Consider the following 17,163-nt stretch of genomic DNA (forward strand, 5'->3'; position numbering starts at 1 on the left):
AAAACAGCAGTTACTGAAATCTAAAGAATAGCTAGTCAGTATCAGTCTGGTGGCCCAGAGCTTGGAAAAATTCAAACACTTGAAGCCACGATCCTTAGACGTACTTTGGGATGCTTCAGGAACTTTAAGGTACCCACCTCCAGCATCAGAGAAACTGGCTGAAGAAGAAATCATTAAGATTTAAGTGAACAAGGTCCACAAGAAGAGACTTCACTTTCTCCACCAACAGAATCTCTCCTACTGCTCCAGAATCCAAGGAGAAGAGATCCTGGGTCTGTAAGTACCATTGCAACTGAGAGATTCTCACTCATGGGCCACCTAAGCATATGGTGCCATGAGAGCCTTTGAATCTGCAAATCTAGAGTAAAATTAGATGACAAGATTTACTGGGGAAAGGATATTCCTTATGGGTAGTATTGCTCATTTGCCATGCCCAAAACAGCAGTTGTGCCCCATTTAAAACTATTTTACTGCTACTAAGTTTACAGCAGCACTCAGAAACCCTGACCAAAGCCAGTGGCTCATTTGCTAGACAGAGGCAGGGATGATCCCGGTCCTGAGGGATTCACAATCTATTAACCAAAGAACTAGCTGCACAGCAAAGAATGAAATCTAAGGTCACTCACAAATTTGGTTTGGGGGCACTGGAGCGGAAAGCACTGCAGTTAGTTACCCAAGTTACATTTTAATGGAGGCAGTAAGCTATGGGAAACAGATAACTACACTACTGACCTTGAAAGAGTTATAGAAGCTAGAGTTACAGTGTGTATGGATGTAAGTTTCCTCCTATCAGAAGTGGTGGGTCACCAGTGCCCAAACCATGCCCCCCCCCACTCGTCCTCTTCACCGCCTCCCCATCTATCGTTCACCCTTACGGCCGGTAAAAGTGGTGGGGCCACAGTCCCCTGATCCCCATGTTCTGGCGCCGCTGTCTCCTATGCTATACAAAGAGTAGCACATTTTGAACACAGCAGCACTATGGAGTTGAAGAGTTCCAGCAAGGGGCATTTCTGCCCTGTATGGAGCAAGTGCACCCCTTTGATCGATTACATAATTTATAATACAACTACATAGATTGAAAACGTCTGTGAAGTGCCCTTACCTCCGCAAAATCATTTTGCGGACATCTTAAAAAAAAAAAAAAAAAAAAAAAAAAGGACCCAGCAACATATACATACACACACGTATTTTGCTAATCAACATGCCAAAGCAGACTCTTATAACAGCAGCCATGACTATACTGATAACATGGCCACTGTCTTCATGGTACGTGGAGTTGGACTCTGTCTACACCTTATCTTGAACCATGGTAGCCACAACAGCATTTCTCTCATCTATTTGAACAGGGTCTGTCAAAGCAGCATTGAGCCAGAATAGTGCCAAGTACCACCCAGCAGGTAGTCTAATAGTCCTTTAAAACTAGTCTCGGTGTTAGGGACCTTGTTTTCATATCTTTGCCATTTCTTACCACAATGGGGTCCTCAATCCTTTGGGGATTGCTGCAATACAAATAAAGTAAGTGGCTATTTTAAGCACGATGTGTAACCTTGTTAGATGAACAAGAAGCAAAAACATTTAATAAAAAAAGCCATATGGCAAGCATTCTGTGGTAGCCGTTTAAGAACTCTTTCAAAAGAGTAACTTCAATAGTTGTATATACAGCATTGTACAAAGTCAACAGAACATCAATTGTAGCAGTTTTATACTTGTCAGTCCTGAAGCACTGATACAACTGATCAAACAAATATCTGGATTCATCTAGATGCCTATATACAAAAAAAGGAAAATAGCTGAACTTCACAAGAGGGTCCAAAGACAGACAGAAAAACATTAAGGAAGCCAGGGTGAACGGTTTTAGGTTTCAGAATGATATACCTTTAAAATAAACTGCTGGCAGAGATTGAAGAGAACAAAACTGTTTATTGGACGACCAGATGTAAAAGAACAGGACGGTGAGCTAACCACCTCAAGGTAAGAATAGGGACATTGGGCAGCATGGCAGTTTCAAAGTCTGTTCTCCAGAACAGTGTCCTAGGATTTCCCTTCCTTTCCACACCAGTCCTATCTCAAACTTTTCCCCAGCTCTCATAGTATGGTAGGGTCTTATTTCAGAAGAATTCATAAGGATGCTAGGTCTAGAGTAAGGGAAACAGTTCCTCAAACAGTAAAAGGGGTTTTTAGTACCTATTTACAAGTGCATCCCTGGTTACTTTATTTAATTAAGCAAAGTATGCAGCCAAGTACCTCGCCCATGAACGCATCTTTTTGCAAGGTATGCTGTTTTCTTCGCTGTTTATTTTGTTCAGTTACTGCTGAGATTCAAAATAAAAATCAGGGTAACTATTGCTGCTATCCTACCACATATGCCAACCAGCATTCCTTATTTAAGAGCTGCATATGCTCGCTTCCATTTACTCACCTTGACAGCAACAGCCATTCAGATTAGTCCTCCATCCCACAATTCAATTAGATCACATTCCATTCCATGCAGCAACTGCAGGTTTTGCCTTTTCAGATACTGTAAGCCCGGGGTCGGCAAACTTTCAGAAGTGGTGTGCCGAGTCTTCATTTATTCACTGTGATTTAAGGTTTCGCGTGCCAGTAATACATTTTACATTTTTAGAAGGTCTCCTTCTATAAGTCTATAATATATAACTAAACTATTGTTGTATGTAAAGTAAATAAGGTTTTTAAAATGTTTAAGAAGCTTCATTTAAAATTAAATTAAAATGCAGAGGCCCCCAGACCGGTGGCCAGGACCCGGGCAGTGCGAGTGCCACTGAAAATCAGTTCGTGTGCTGCCTTTGGCACGCGTGCCATAGGTTGCCTACCCCTGCTCTAAGCACTACTGGTGCCATAGCACTCAAGTCCTGATTACTGCATGGTTTCACTTCGGTACCAATTTTTACCACAGAGTTACGCAAGGCATCTTCTCTTCTTTTTAGTTTCCATGTGTATTTTGCAATTTGTTAATCATTGTTCGGTGCAGTAGACACAGGGTTCCGTTTCATAAGGTGCACGTTACATAGGAGATATCTTAATTGATCTCTTTTTATCAGATGGAGCAAACAGCTTGCCCCATCACCACTGCCAAAAGGGGACCAGTTTTCAATTAGAGTTATGGCAACCCTAAACAACCCTTACTCGGTTGTCTAGTGGGTTTTATTTTGCCATTTCTTTACATACAAGAGTAGAACCTGGTAGCATCTATAAACCCCTGATCAGAACCCCTGGGAGATTCCATTATGTAAATAAGAAAACATAAGAACATAAGAAAGGCCGTACTGGGTCAGACCAAAGGTCCATCTAGCCCAGTATCTGTCTACCGACAGTGGCGAATGCCAGGTGCCCCAGAGGGAGTGAACCTAACAGGCAATGATCAAGTGATCTCTCTCCTGCCATCCATCTCCATCCTCTGACGAACAGAGGCTAGGGACACCATTCTTACCCATCCTGGCTAATAGCCATTTATGGACTTAGCCACCATGAATTTATCCAGTCCCCTTTTAAACATTGTTATAGTCCTAGCCTTCACAACCTCCTCAGGTAAGGAGTTCCACAAGTTGACTGTGCGCTGCGTGAAGAAGAACTTCCTTTTATTTGTTTTAAACCTGCTGCCTATTAATTTCATTTGGTGACCCCTAGTTCTTGTATTATGGGAATAAGTAAATAACTTTTCCTTATCCACTTTCTCAACATCACTCATGATTTTATATACCTCTATCATGTCCCCCCTTAGTCTTCTCTTTTCCAAACTGAAGAGTCCTAGCCTCTTTAATCTTTCCTCATATGGGACCCTCTCTAAACCCTTAATCATTTTAGTTGCTCTTTTCTGAACCTTTTCTAGTGCTAGGATATCTTTTTTGAGGTGAGGAGACCACATCTGTACACAGTATTTGAGATGTGGGCGTACCATGGATTTATATAAGGGCAATAATATATTCTCAGTCTTATTCTCTATCCCCTTTTTAATGATTCCTAACATCCTGTTTGCTTTTTTGACCGCCTCTGCACACTGCGTGGACATCTTTAGAGAACTATCCACGATGACGCCAAGATCTTTTTCCTGACTCGTTGTAGCTAAATTAGCCCCCATCATGTTGTATGTATAGTTGGGGTTATTTTTTCCAATGTGCATTACTTTACATTTATCCACATTAAATTTCGTTTGCCATTTTGCTGCCCAATCACTTAGTTTTGTGAGATCTTTTTGAAGTTCTTTACAATCTGCTTTGGTCTTAACTATCTTGAGTAGTTTAGTATCATCTGCAAACTTTGCCACCTCACTGTTTACCCCTTTCTCCAGATCATTTATGAATAAATTGAATAGGATTGGTCCTAGGACTGACCCTTGGGGAACACCACTAGTTACCCCTCTCCATTCTGAGAATTTACCATTAATTCCTACCCTTTGTTCCCTGTCCTTTAACCAGTTCTCAATCCATGAAAGGACCTTCCCTTTTATCCCATGACAGCTTAATTTACGTAAGAGCCTTTGGTGAGGGACCTTGTCAAAGGCTTTCTGGAAATCTAAGTACACTATGTCCACCGGATCCCCCTTGTCCACATGTTTGTTGACCCCTTCAAAGAACTCTAATAGATTAGTAAGACACTATTTCCCTTTACAGAAACCATGTTGACTATTGCTCAAGAGTTTATGTTTTTCTATGTGTCTGACAATTTTGTTCTTTACTATTGTTTCAACTAATTTGCCCGGTACCGACGTTAGACTTACCGGTCTGTAATTGCCGGGATCACCCCTAGAGCCCTTTTTAAATATTGGCGTTACATTAGCTAACTTCCAGTCATTGGGTACCGATTGGGTAAAGACTCTATATGAAACATGACGCTAGTGAAGTCAGAAAGAGGAACAGCCAGAGTTTCGTACAAGCAGCATCTTTAACATTGAAGAAGACTAATGAGAAGCCTCTCTTTAGAAAGATTTTTTCCTTGTCATAAAACCACAGTAGAAATTTCTTGATACACGTATATCTGTGACAATGTTTTGTTATTAAACCTAAGACACACAAACAGTGATGCTACAAACAAAGATGTTCTCCTTTTATCAGTAAAAAACATAATCCAAGCTTCCATCCTCAAGTTAATTTTGCTTGTATTGCTAGCAAAGAAATTAGTTGTCTTAGTGCTTGATGCACACTGGGTAGAGGAGACATCCTTTCAATCTGTGATCAATATTTGTCCATTACCAACAGCTTTTAGTGGTCACCCTCCTAATCGCCAGATGTTTTAAGGTTTGTTTTAAAAGTCGTTCAAATACACCTCTACCTTGATATAACGCTGTCCTCGGGAGCCAAAAAAAAAAAATCTTACCGCGTTATAGGTGAAACCGTGTTATATCGAACTTGCTTTGATCCACCGGAGTGCACAGCCCCGCCCCCCAGAGCACTGCTTTACCGTGTTATATCCGAATTAGTGTTATATCGGGTCGCATTATATCGGGGTAGAGGTGTACAACATGAAAGACAGGGCTCAGGTCCTACAACCAGCCAACCATTATTTTAACCTCCCTTTCCAATAAAACCAGAATGGCTGCAATTCAGCTTAACAGATACATTTGATTTTGTTACAGAACAAGGTGAAGGCAACCTAACTTTTAGATAGCTTGCTTCCCAGTGGCTTATTTGGGGCCAGGTATGTCTATAATGTTATTTTATAACATTGGCTGCCATGATAGTGTTTTTGAAAACAAGCTAGGGATAGGTTTGTTATTTTTTTTATTATTTTAAAGACCTCTTTGGATATTATGACCTTATAAACTTAGAAAGTAAATTAGAAGTGTAGCATTTCAGGAAGTCTATCTCAACCCTGGACAATAAAGACACTATTATGTTTTACTTCCTGATTCCCATACGCTCTACAGAATGCTACAGCATTTAACATGCAAACTCTGCAAAGCAAGTGCTTTCTTGAAAAATCAATAGGAGCTGTGCTCCTTGATTCCTAAGGCACTCAAAGTCTCTCCCCTCTGTTACAATGTGGTTCTACAAAACATGAGTTTGGGCACTAAAATAATATTTTTTTTCTTTTAAATATTTTAACCAGAAGAAAGCAGCCCCAAAATTTCAAACCTCACACAGATATCAGCTTTAGACACCTATGCTGGAAACACTTAAGCACACGAAATAACATTATGCAAGCAAGTAGTTCCATTCAACAAAGTTGATTACTCACATGCTGAGGTAACATGCAGGACCATGACCTTAGCATGCATGTATGCAACAGATGCTCATGTCTTGTCATAACTTAAGACATTCTTATATCTACATCTGCAGGATGCTACACAGCCACTGAACAAACTGCAGTTCTGGACCAGTCATTTATGCTAGATACATGGCCACAGTAACCTGCCCAGTGACTGCTTAACAGTCTGCTCAGGCATTCTTTGCAGCCTTGATATCTAAAGGACAAGTGAACTGACATTCAAAACTAGGTAGTCATGCAAGGGCTCAAGTTGGAATAATACTGGTTATTTGAAATTTTACATTGTTTTTCAAGCAATTTAAAGGGATGAAGTCCTAAAGTTTATGCCCTAAACTGAGAGGTTTTTAAACAAGTTTAACATCCAAAAGGAAAAAGTTTACATTACACAAGTCAAAAATACCACTGAATACAGTTTTATTTGTATTTAAACATTTCTCCCGGAATGCTTGCATACCAAATGCTTTCAGTATTGTGACACTGCACAAATCACATCAAAGCTGGCTAAAACCAGAAGTGAAACTGATTGGTTTGTTTCCTATTGCCTGGGAAACTAAAAACAAAAACCACAAAAAATAGAATGTAAACAAAACCCATCAGTGGTAAGAATTAGGTTACATTTTTAGAGAATCCCTTTCAGTCTCAAGTGTTCTATATAGAACACGTTTTATTTTGAGTGTGACCGATTTTAAGTCTCACAATAACTGATTTTTATATCAGGATGTTTAATATTTGGTGCACAAGGCCTATTGAGCAAAAAAACCTAAGAAAAACTTCATGTACACTTCAGGAATGACTTCTGAGTGCATGGAAAGGTTTATAAAGCCATTAATTGCAGTAGGTCCTTCTCATAAAGATATTCCCTGGAAACTGAACTTCTACATATCATAAAGATGTTTGTACCATGGCTGTTTACAATTGCTCATAGGTTAAAAAAAAAAAAGTGAAACATGGTTACTTCTAAGAGCTCTTACTGACGCAAACTGCATTGCACATAACCCATTCAATTTTACAGTAATTGTAAAACTGCCACCAATCAGCAGCCATACTCACCTAGCAAGAGCCTCAGCTCCTTTAAATTTGCCAGCACATCTCACCTTTTGTATCTATGCCCCCTTGTAACACAGTTTCCCTCTCCTCCCCAGGTCTCCACTGGACCTCAGCATGCTCAACCCTTTCCTCTTTACTGTACATCTCTCCATATGTCTCCCCCACCCACATCCACACTTTCGACCCCATTTTTGTTGCTCCAGCAGCACTTACCCCAGCCCCATAAACCACTTACCCTGCCCAGAGATCAGCCCTATGCTACCCCAGAATACACCGCCCCCCCCCCCGGCCATGCCTCCCAATACACTGCCCCCAACCCTCCTACAGTCACACACTCTGCCCCACAAATCCCCCACTGCTCCCTCCCTACACCCCACCCCTAAACCCAGCTTTGCTCTACACAGACCCCAAGCTCCCCACGGAGGCTCCACCCCTCCCCTTGAGCTGCCCCTCCCCCACCTTTGAACCCCACCCCATAGGTGCCCCCCTCTCCCCGCTTACCGGGCTGCAACACGCTGCCGCTGGGGGCGCTGTCCCTAGAGCCGGGCGTGGGGAGGACGGCCGGCGGCGGCTCCCCGGACCCGGAGGGGACGACCACGATGGGGAAGGGCTGCCCCTGGGAGTACTTGATATCGCGGAAGAACTTCTTGGTCTCCCGTAGGTTGTGCTGCAGCCGCGCCAGGTGCCGGTTGTAGTGGCCGAAGCCGCGGCACAGCTCGCGGATCACTCCGCCCCCGCTGCCGTGGCCCCTAGTCGAGGGGGCTCCTCCGCCGTCCATGTCCTCCAGGTCTGTTCCGCTATCCCAGCCCCACCCCGGCGGAGACTCCGCCGCTGCCAGGCTGCAGCCTCGGCCTCCTTCTCCGCGAGGGAACAGCGCCCCGCGGCCGGGCCCCACCACCTTCTTCACTGGCAGCGCCGAGCCGAGCCGCACTGCGCACGGAGCGGAACCTTTATCCGGGCGCCGCGGAGGGAATGGGGAGGCGGCGAGGGGAGGACCCCCGAGCCGCAGTGCACCATGGGGATGGTAGTCCTCTGCGTAGGGTGTCTGCGCGTCTGACGCAGGGCACTGTGGGAATTGTAGTCCTCTAGTGGGGACGCGTTTGCTGCGGCTATTGCCCAAGGTGCACCATGGGACGTGTAGTCCTTTGCAATAGGATTCCTGACCAGCTCCTGTTAAAGCGCTGCATAGCCGTCGCCACGCCCCTTTGGGAAGGGTGTTCCTGTGCAGGGCCGGCCTCTGTGTGGGGGAGAGACCCCGGGGGGGGGGGGTACATTATCCCCTTTCTAAGGGGAGAGAGGGCAGATCCCCTTGCTGTGGCGAGAGACCCCTATGGGGGGCACATCCCTTTTCTATGGGGAGAGAGGGCAAATTCCCTTTCTATGGGGACCTTTATAACCTCTAGTTATTGGGGCAGGGGGGTAGAAGGACACTTTCCCTACAGGCATGTTACCCCATAGCTGTCTACTACAGGGTTTCTTCCTCTGGAGGAGCTGGTATTGGACACTGTCAAAGATGGGATACTGGATTAGACGGACAACCAGTCTGAGCCAGTCTAGCAATTCCTATGTTAAGCTGCAGCGCAACAGTGGGTAAAGGAGATGGGAAGTCTTGGCAAGGACACCAGGGCAACGATGAGGAGCTGCATACTTACAAAAACGGTGACAGGAACTTTTAGTGCACAAGCAGAGCATAAAGAGCCTTGAATTTAAGAATGAGAAAAAATGCTTTTCTATTCTGCTCTATATAGGTTCTTATAGGGTGCTCATCCCCATAGCATCTGAGCACCTTCCAGTAGGGCAATAAGCGACATGACTAACATTTGTCACATGTGGTTTGTTCTTTCTCTCATCCTCTTCCCAGAAGGAAAAATTGTGTGTGCATTACTGTGTTTTGTTTTGATAAGGTTTTTGTTGGTGGTGTTTTATGAACAAGATGCCACCTAAGATGTTTAATAATATTTTGCCCTCTTCTCGCACCTTTCATCAAACTACTTTATGAACACTATTTAAAGTCCCAGCTAATTCTCAGTGGGCAGAGCCTTTTCTCTGCATGGAACCCCATGGACATTGTAGGTTAGAGATCTGCCCATAATTTGTTTTTGCAGGATCAAGGCCTAAATCTTACAACAGTTCCTGTGACGCAGGTAAACAATATTATCCCCCTTCTGTTCTTGAGGAACCTGGGGCAGAGAGGTCCTGATTCAGCAGTCCTTCCCTCTACAGTTAAACATTTGTTTAACTTTAAGTACATGCTTAGGTGCCATTGTCATAAGCTATTCTATTCTGCTCCATATAGGTTCTTATAGGGTGCTCATCCCCATAGCATTTGAGCACCTTCCAGTAGGGCAATGCTTAGTACATACTTAGGTGCCATTGTCATAAGCTAAGCATGTGATTAACTGTTTGCTGAATAGGGATAGACTGAATCACATACTTAAATATTTTGCTGATTTGGGACCAGAGAGATTGTGAGCCACAGGGTGTGATTCAGTATGGGAATTCCTGTGTTCCTGCTGAAGACCCACTGAGTCAATTGTCAGAAGGTGGTAATTGGAATGACATGATTTAAAGGCCTGAAACCTCATGACCTGCTAGAAATATTTTGCCTTACCCGCCCAAATATTTTCAGTACCAATAAACTTTTTTCAGCACTACTTTTGGACCAGTGATAAAGAAATATTAATTGGATCTCATGTAACGATGATAAAATGAATCACTTAAAAACTCACTCGTTTTTGTTTTTAATTCTCACTCACTCAAATTGCCTAAGTTTGACAACCCGAGGTCTTGCAGTTCATCTCAGAGTTGATATTAGCACAGATCTGAAAGGGGAAGGTTTCACAGTAGCTTCTGTCGTTCTGCCTGGCTTCTAGCCAGATCTGTCATTCATTTACTCACTTTCAAGGCACCTTCACCCAGAATTGAAAGATAAAAATAATAATTAAAAAAGAATGACAAAGATGGTCTAATGGTGATGACCACCCTTTTAAAAAATATTTTTTTAAATTAAAGTTATTATTTATTGCCAAACCCATCTACAGTTATTTACGTCACAGACCTGGACAGGTGTAAAGCAATTTCCACAGGTTCCCTACCTTGTAAAGAACAATTTGTTTCTTTTACAGTATTCCATTGCTGTCTTGACATATTGGTAATACCATGTAATTCATTTTCCATTTACTCTTTCTGCTTTAGCATTTAGCATTCTGCTTTTTAATATTTCTCCCACTCCCTGTCAACATTATAGTTCAAGAATCTGATCCTACATTCCTTGTAAACCCAGCTCCATGGGGCACCTGCTCTCTTTGCTCCTTCTTCTGCCATGTGGTTAGAGCCATCTTAGTAACTTGTCAGTTTATTAATGAACAAACTGGTTTTACTCTTATATTTGTGGATTCAGAAGTATTCAGCCTAATGAAAATGTTTGCAAATTCCAGAAGTTTCACAGATGTTAGCACACATGACTACTGGAAAGTGTATTCATTTTTCATCATTCTCCAGTTTAAAAAGTTCATTCAATCAAACAAACAGGAGAACAGTACCATGTGACTTAGACAATCAATTACACATATAACCAAGAATGAATAGCTGCAGTGAATCATTGCCAGACAATTCAAAGGCTAAAAATTGTCCATCCAAACTCTTCAGTGCTTACTTACCATTAACTAACTTGTTCACTGTAGCGGAGATCAGGTCATGAATGGTTCACAAGCAAAACAAAAAGCTAGATTTGCAGCTAATATTAATGGCAATGAAGAATTCAAATAGCTGTATTGACGATGCCGAGTTTGGAAAGAGGTGGCTCAAAACCCATTTGGAGTGTGATGCAGTGTTGCAAACTGCAAATGCTCAAAAATCATGACTCAGGCTCCCCAGATTAATTAGATTGTCTTAGAAATCATGAGACATACAAAAAAAAATAATTGTGAGGTTCTTTTTGTCTTCTTGTTTCGCAACCTTTAGGGTGTACGTGGGTCCCCCTCTCAAGCTTTTCTCTGCAACTCAAGGGCCAGAAATGTACTTTTTAAACGAAAGTTGAGATTCTCACATAATTGTGTGTGTCCAGCTCAAACAACATCCTGCGAGACTCACAATAAAATCGTGAGTGTTGGCAGCACTGATGATAGCAGTTACTGAGGGGAGTCTCTGATAAGAGTTGGCAGCACTTTGTTTTCTCCTTCTCATCTCCAAATGATAGGCCTTGCAAGGGATGGGGAATAGGGTCTGAAGTGGAAATTAATTCTACTTCCTCCAAAACAAAAAAAACAAAACAAAAACCCCTTTCTGACCTCCCTTGTTTTCAGTGACATGCAAAAAAACAAACTGCATGCTACTTTTGGGACCAGAATTCTGTTTTCAGCGGATTCCCTAAAGGATCTTTTCCCATAATAAAAACAAAATGTAGCCCTGTGAAAAAGTACATCATTGTCCTAAGGACACTGTATAACAGCATCTTCAAAAGACACCACTGTCTTTGCTGTGGTGACGTTGTCCACCAAGGCTGTTCTCAGTATTTAGGGCCAGATTCTGATCTCAGTTACCTGGTGTATATCCAGAATAACTCCATAGATTTCAAAGATGTTACTCCAGATTTACACTTATGTAACAGAGCAGGATGGCCCATTTCCCATCTGAAAAAAAGAAAAGAAAACCCCTTTATGCCTTCTCCACATTTTCTTGATCTCCTTCCATGCCCTTCGGCCCTTGTGGTCTCTGTTGAGCTGAAATAAGTGATTTGTGAACAAATTATCCATAGCATTACATTCGATTTTTATGTGCGAGAATGTGGTTCCCTTTTGATATATCATTTCCTGCTGATAAAATGCTATTTAAATGTGCCCTCCTCCCTACTCTTAACCTTTCAGTCATAAGATCAGCTTAAGCTGCACTTTTCAACTGCCACAGTCACTTTCCTCTCCCCGATTCCTTTTCTTTCCCAAGATATTGAGCCAAATAGTTGGCACTGTCCATGAGCAGAATTTTGGAAGGCTGTATCCCAGAAAGGGGCATGGCCCTCTTTGCTGTGCATGCTAAAAGGGCTTATGGTTGAAGGGGCAGATGAATTTGCTGTTCTTTGATGCTGCTATAGTATGGTCATACTTCAGAGAGAGAGAGAGACTGACTGAATAAACTAACTTGCAGTTTTTTTTCCTGAGAAAAGAATGGTGGAAAATATCTTGCATGTAATTATTGACTGTTCTTTTAAAATCAAATACATTTTGTTGCCTTGTGGTTGATAAAAATAAAGGCAGCAGATTCTATCTATCTATCCGCACATCACTATAATATATAGATGCTAGCATTTCAATCACACCTATATATTCCATGCTCTTTCCTGGCATCTGAGCTGCTGAGGCCACAATACCCCTCAGAAAACTCCTAGCAGTTGTTTGAGTGTGGTGATCCTTTTCCAAGACTGCAGAAACTGACCATGGCTCCACAAAGCAAGAATCCCACTACAGCTCCACAAACCAATGAGATGTACTATACATCAGGCTCTTTATGATCAGATACAAGTCAGTCTACGTTTGACTTGATCTATGGTATCTCACACAACAAAGGGCGCTTGGCATCTTTCAGCGGATGAGAGTAGAGAAGAAATATTGAGCCCCCATTGCAAATGGATGTCCTGATCCCTCTTGATCTCTGGAGTGCCAGACAGAGCTAATTGACACAGATCCCACAGACGCTGTTTCCAGTCAAATGGAAAATGTGTCTAATAAATAGCAACTTCTCCTTCGCACAAACAATCCTTTATTTTCCCATGTGTTTATTTTAAAAAGATATGCCCAGTTGCTAGGATTTTTATGAAAACAGTACTACGTCGTTTGGCGACGTAAATTGTTTATGGAGGCTGGAATAGTTCACAAAGGGTGAAATTCTCCCCGGTGCAGAGTGATGGCATGAGGCCTGTCCACCACTGAATCCCATTTAAGTCATATTTTGAGGGTTCAGGTGTCACGTAAGTGGTACGTATGCTTTTTGCTGGCCTTCTGCACAGGGAACTTCACCAATATACTGTATCTTCAGTGTTTAGTCCAGATCATGCAGCCATTGGGCCTGATGGTTGGAGGTGGAATGATGGACAATTGAGGCAGCAGGTGCTCAGCACTTCTCAGGATCGGGGCTATAGTGTGATAATGTTGTGCTGTTTAGTGGTTAGTGCAGGTGCCAGGGAATAAAGGTTTGTGGGTTCTGGTCCTGGTGGTACCATGGCATCACTGAGTGACTGCACACAAAATTACTTCCCCGTCCTGTGCCTTAGTTAAGTTACCTGTAAAATGAATATAACAATATGTAGCCCACAGGTGTTGGGAAGCACATCTGGTTAATGTTTGTAGACTCCTTTCAGATCTTCAAATGAAGGGTCTGTAGGAGAACAACGTATTATAGTTTGCTTACGTTTTATACCTTAAAATTAAAGAAAACTCCCGTGTTTGTGAATTTATCAATCAAAGCTTAATCCCACTCACGAGAGATTAGCCTCGACACCCAAAAAAACCTATTCCGTACCCACGTCAATAAAAGGGCACCTTTGTTCATTAAGGTTTTGTGTTTGACAAAGAATAACGCAGGCATGCTAAACCTCAGGCAGATGAACTAATGTGCTTATGGAGCTATATCAGGACAGAGTAAAAATAACTTTGCAGAAATAGTCCAAGCAATAAGACCACCTACTGGATCACATCTGCTCTGTGCTGAACCAACATGCGTCAGTCAGAAACAGAAGATAAGAAAAATGCTGCAGACAAGATGAGAAGCTTTCATACCTATCATGATCCATTTTCATGTGAGCTTTTCCTTCTTGATAAAACAGGACATCTGTGAGCTACCCAAACCATTTTGTTTCATTAGGGTACATCAAATTACCTGTAAGCATTCAAATAAGATATCGTTAGAAGGGCATGTTCTGAGGCTCTTAATTATTTTTTAGCTATTGAAGTCATTTTTAGCCATTGTACAGGAATAAAGGCTGAGCAAAATATGGCTAAGGACTTCAGGGTTTGGTTTTAACATCTTCATTTATCCATTGATACATGGAATCAGTACTACTACTGAATGTTACCATTACTAACACTGAATAGCTTCTTTCATCCAAAGATCTCCAAGTATTTTACAAACGCTAGACCTCCTCCCTTATTAGGGTTACCAACTATGATATGCAAAACACCCGGCACTCACCCTTTACCCAAGGAGGCAAACCTGCCCCAACCACAAGGCAATTCTACAACTCCCCGCCCCTTTCAACAGCCACTTACAGTATCTAGAGAAATAACACAGATAAGATTGAACAATATAATTTTCTTATTTAAACTGCAGAAATAGGAACACTGCAGCATCTTTAGCTGGACACAGACACTTTTAACATTAAATACAGTGGGATATCTAATGCAAATCTTTAGACCCTGGCAAATTAAATAATTTTTCTGGCCACTGACAAATCCATAAAAAACCCATCCAGGCCGGTCAAATACCGGCCAGGTGTTCACCTATCCTGTATACTTTGTGCATCCAAACTCCTGTTGACTTCACCCCAATGAGTGACATCCCCCTTTTACAGAGAGGCTAAGTGACTTGTCCAAGGTCACATAGCAAGTCATTGGCAGAGAAAGTACAGCCCTTTTGAATCCACAACCTGGGCTCTAGACCGGGGTGAGCAAATTTTTTGGCCCGAGGGCCACATCAGGGAATAAAAATTGTATGGCGGGCCATGAATGCTCACAAAATTGGGGTTGGGGTGCGGGGGGGGGGAGGGCTCTGGTTGGGGGTACAGGCTCTGGGGCTGGGATTGAGGGGTTTGGAGAGCAGGAGGGGGATCAGGGCTAGGGCAGGGGGAGAGGCTCAGGGGTGCAGGCTCCAAGCAGCGCTTACCTCAAGCGTCTCCCAGAAGCAGCGGCATGCCCCTTCTCCAGCTCCTATGCGGAGGTGCAGCCAGACGCCTGTGCACGCTGCCCCATCTGCAGGCACCGCCCCGCAGCTCCCATTGGAGTGCCCAAGGGGGCCATTGGAGTGCGTAGGAGCCAGAGCATGGCCATGCCATGGCTTCCGGGAGCCCCATGGTGCGGCCCCCAACCCAGCACCCCAGCTGGAGGGGAGCCAAGCTGGGTGATCCAGCCCCCAACGCAGCGCCCTGGCCAGAGCGGGGCTGAGCTGTGTGGTCCAGGCCCCGACGCAGCGCCCCGGCCAGAGCACCGGAGCAGGACCGAGCTGCGTGGTCCAGCCCCTGACCCTGCTCCCCAGAGGGAGCTGCGGGCCAGCTTAAAACGGCTCGCGGGCCATAGTTTGCCCACCCCTGCTCTAGACACTACACCATGCTCCTGAATCATTAGATCAATAAGAGGTTGTCGTAGGAACATAGGAATTGTCAGACTGGCTCAGACCGATGATCTATCTAGTACATTACCCGGTCTCTCGCAGTGGTCACTGCCAGATGTTTCAGAGGAAAATGTAAGAACCCTGCAGTTAGCAGATGTTGGACACACTTTTCTCATATAGGTCTCATGCTGTTCAATAGCTAGAGATTGGCTTAAACCCAGAATAATTTATGATTAAATATGGTTATAGTTACACTAGCTGGTAACTCATCAGAATGTATGCATGTTTGGTGCTACTCTGTCCTCTTCTATCACTCTCCCCTTCTGTTCGCCCCTTCCTCACTCATCCAGCGTTTCTCCCTAGTTCAATGAATTCACGTTCAGACAACTGGTGGTGATAAAACGTAGTAAAACATTTGTAACAAAATACAAAACTGAACAGTTCAAGGGTTTTTCCCCAATTTCCTTTCAAGGTTAAAAATTGGCCCATCTTGGCAAGAAAATTTTGCTTTATTCACAAAGTTTTGTTTTAAAAAATGGCCTCATTTTCCACAGAAATAAGCCAGTCTTTGAAGAAAAGCAAGCCAATCTCTGTGTGTGTGTGTGTGTGTGTGTGTGTGTGTGTGTGTGTCATGAAACACAATGTGAAAAAGTGAAACTTTGTGTGGTTTGGGTACAAAAAAAGGCATTTCATTCAAAGTGAGACTGATGCTCAATTTTGTATTTTCCAGTGTCTACGTGTGTAGTAAGATGGCAGCAAATGGGCACAAGAAATTCCACACAAGAAAAATTAAGAATTTCAGGCATCTCTTGAAAACAACCGTTGTGCCAACTGTCTTCTTGGTTTTTCCTTTGTCGATGCAAGAAATGTAGGAGCTTGGCAAGCCCTGACTGTGCAATTGTTAAGTCTCTGTGTGTGCACGCATGCAGGTACATGCATCTTAAAAGGCACCCCCCAAAAATCTCTTTTAAGGGAAATTAAGTTTACTAAGTTGCAACACTCAGAGGTGAAATAAATAAATAAAGGGGGAAGCTCTGGCCAGCAATCAGAGAATAGCATGCTAGTGGGAGGAGTTTCCATGGCAATGAAGAGGTGACTGTTCCACTCCCGGTGCATCTGTCTAGCATCCACCACCCGCAGAAGTAGGGCGAGGTGGGCTCCTTTCTAGGGTCCACGTTCCGGGAGCTTGCACTGGCTTCCCTCCCGCCTCTGCAGCACCCTGCCAGCTGCACTGCAAAGCCGCAGCCCGGTGCAGCACCATTCCCACTGACAGCTCCTGGGGACGCGGGTGGGGAGAGGGAGAGGTGGAGAGCTGCCGGCCAACCGATCTTGAAACGGGCTCTGCGATACGCCCCCTCCAGGCGCCCCACTCAATCCGCCAGCTCTGATTGGGCCGAGGCGCCTGTCCGTCAAGCTCCCAAGTCGGCTAGGTGGATGGGGTAGGCTGAGCCTTTTTGCTCCTCCCGAGCAGGAGCCGCGGCAGCAGCTTTGCGGTGGGAAGCGGCTCCTGGGCAGGGGGCAGTGGGAGAGAAGCAGCAGATGTCAAGGCGGGGCGGGGGCGCCGGGGGAGAAGAGATG

General features: G+C 43.7%; 1 protein-coding gene across 1 annotated transcript in view; it reads right to left on the reverse strand.

Annotated features, from left to right (window-relative positions):
* DSTYK (dual serine/threonine and tyrosine protein kinase) overlaps positions 1 to 8,286 on the reverse strand; it is a 59,392-nt gene extending 51,106 nt beyond the window's left edge. The window contains 2 exon segments of the mRNA XM_065403752.1: positions 7,771 to 8,256; positions 8,259 to 8,286. Of these exon segments, the coding sequence (XP_065259824.1) occupies positions 7,771 to 8,256; positions 8,259 to 8,286 (514 nt within the window).
* Between the last annotated feature and the right edge of the window lie 8,877 nt (positions 8,287 to 17,163).

Source organism: Emys orbicularis, chromosome 4 (genome assembly GCF_028017835.1).
Source record: "Emys orbicularis isolate rEmyOrb1 chromosome 4, rEmyOrb1.hap1, whole genome shotgun sequence".
In the NCBI taxonomy this organism is placed as follows: domain Eukaryota; kingdom Metazoa; phylum Chordata; order Testudines; family Emydidae; genus Emys; species Emys orbicularis.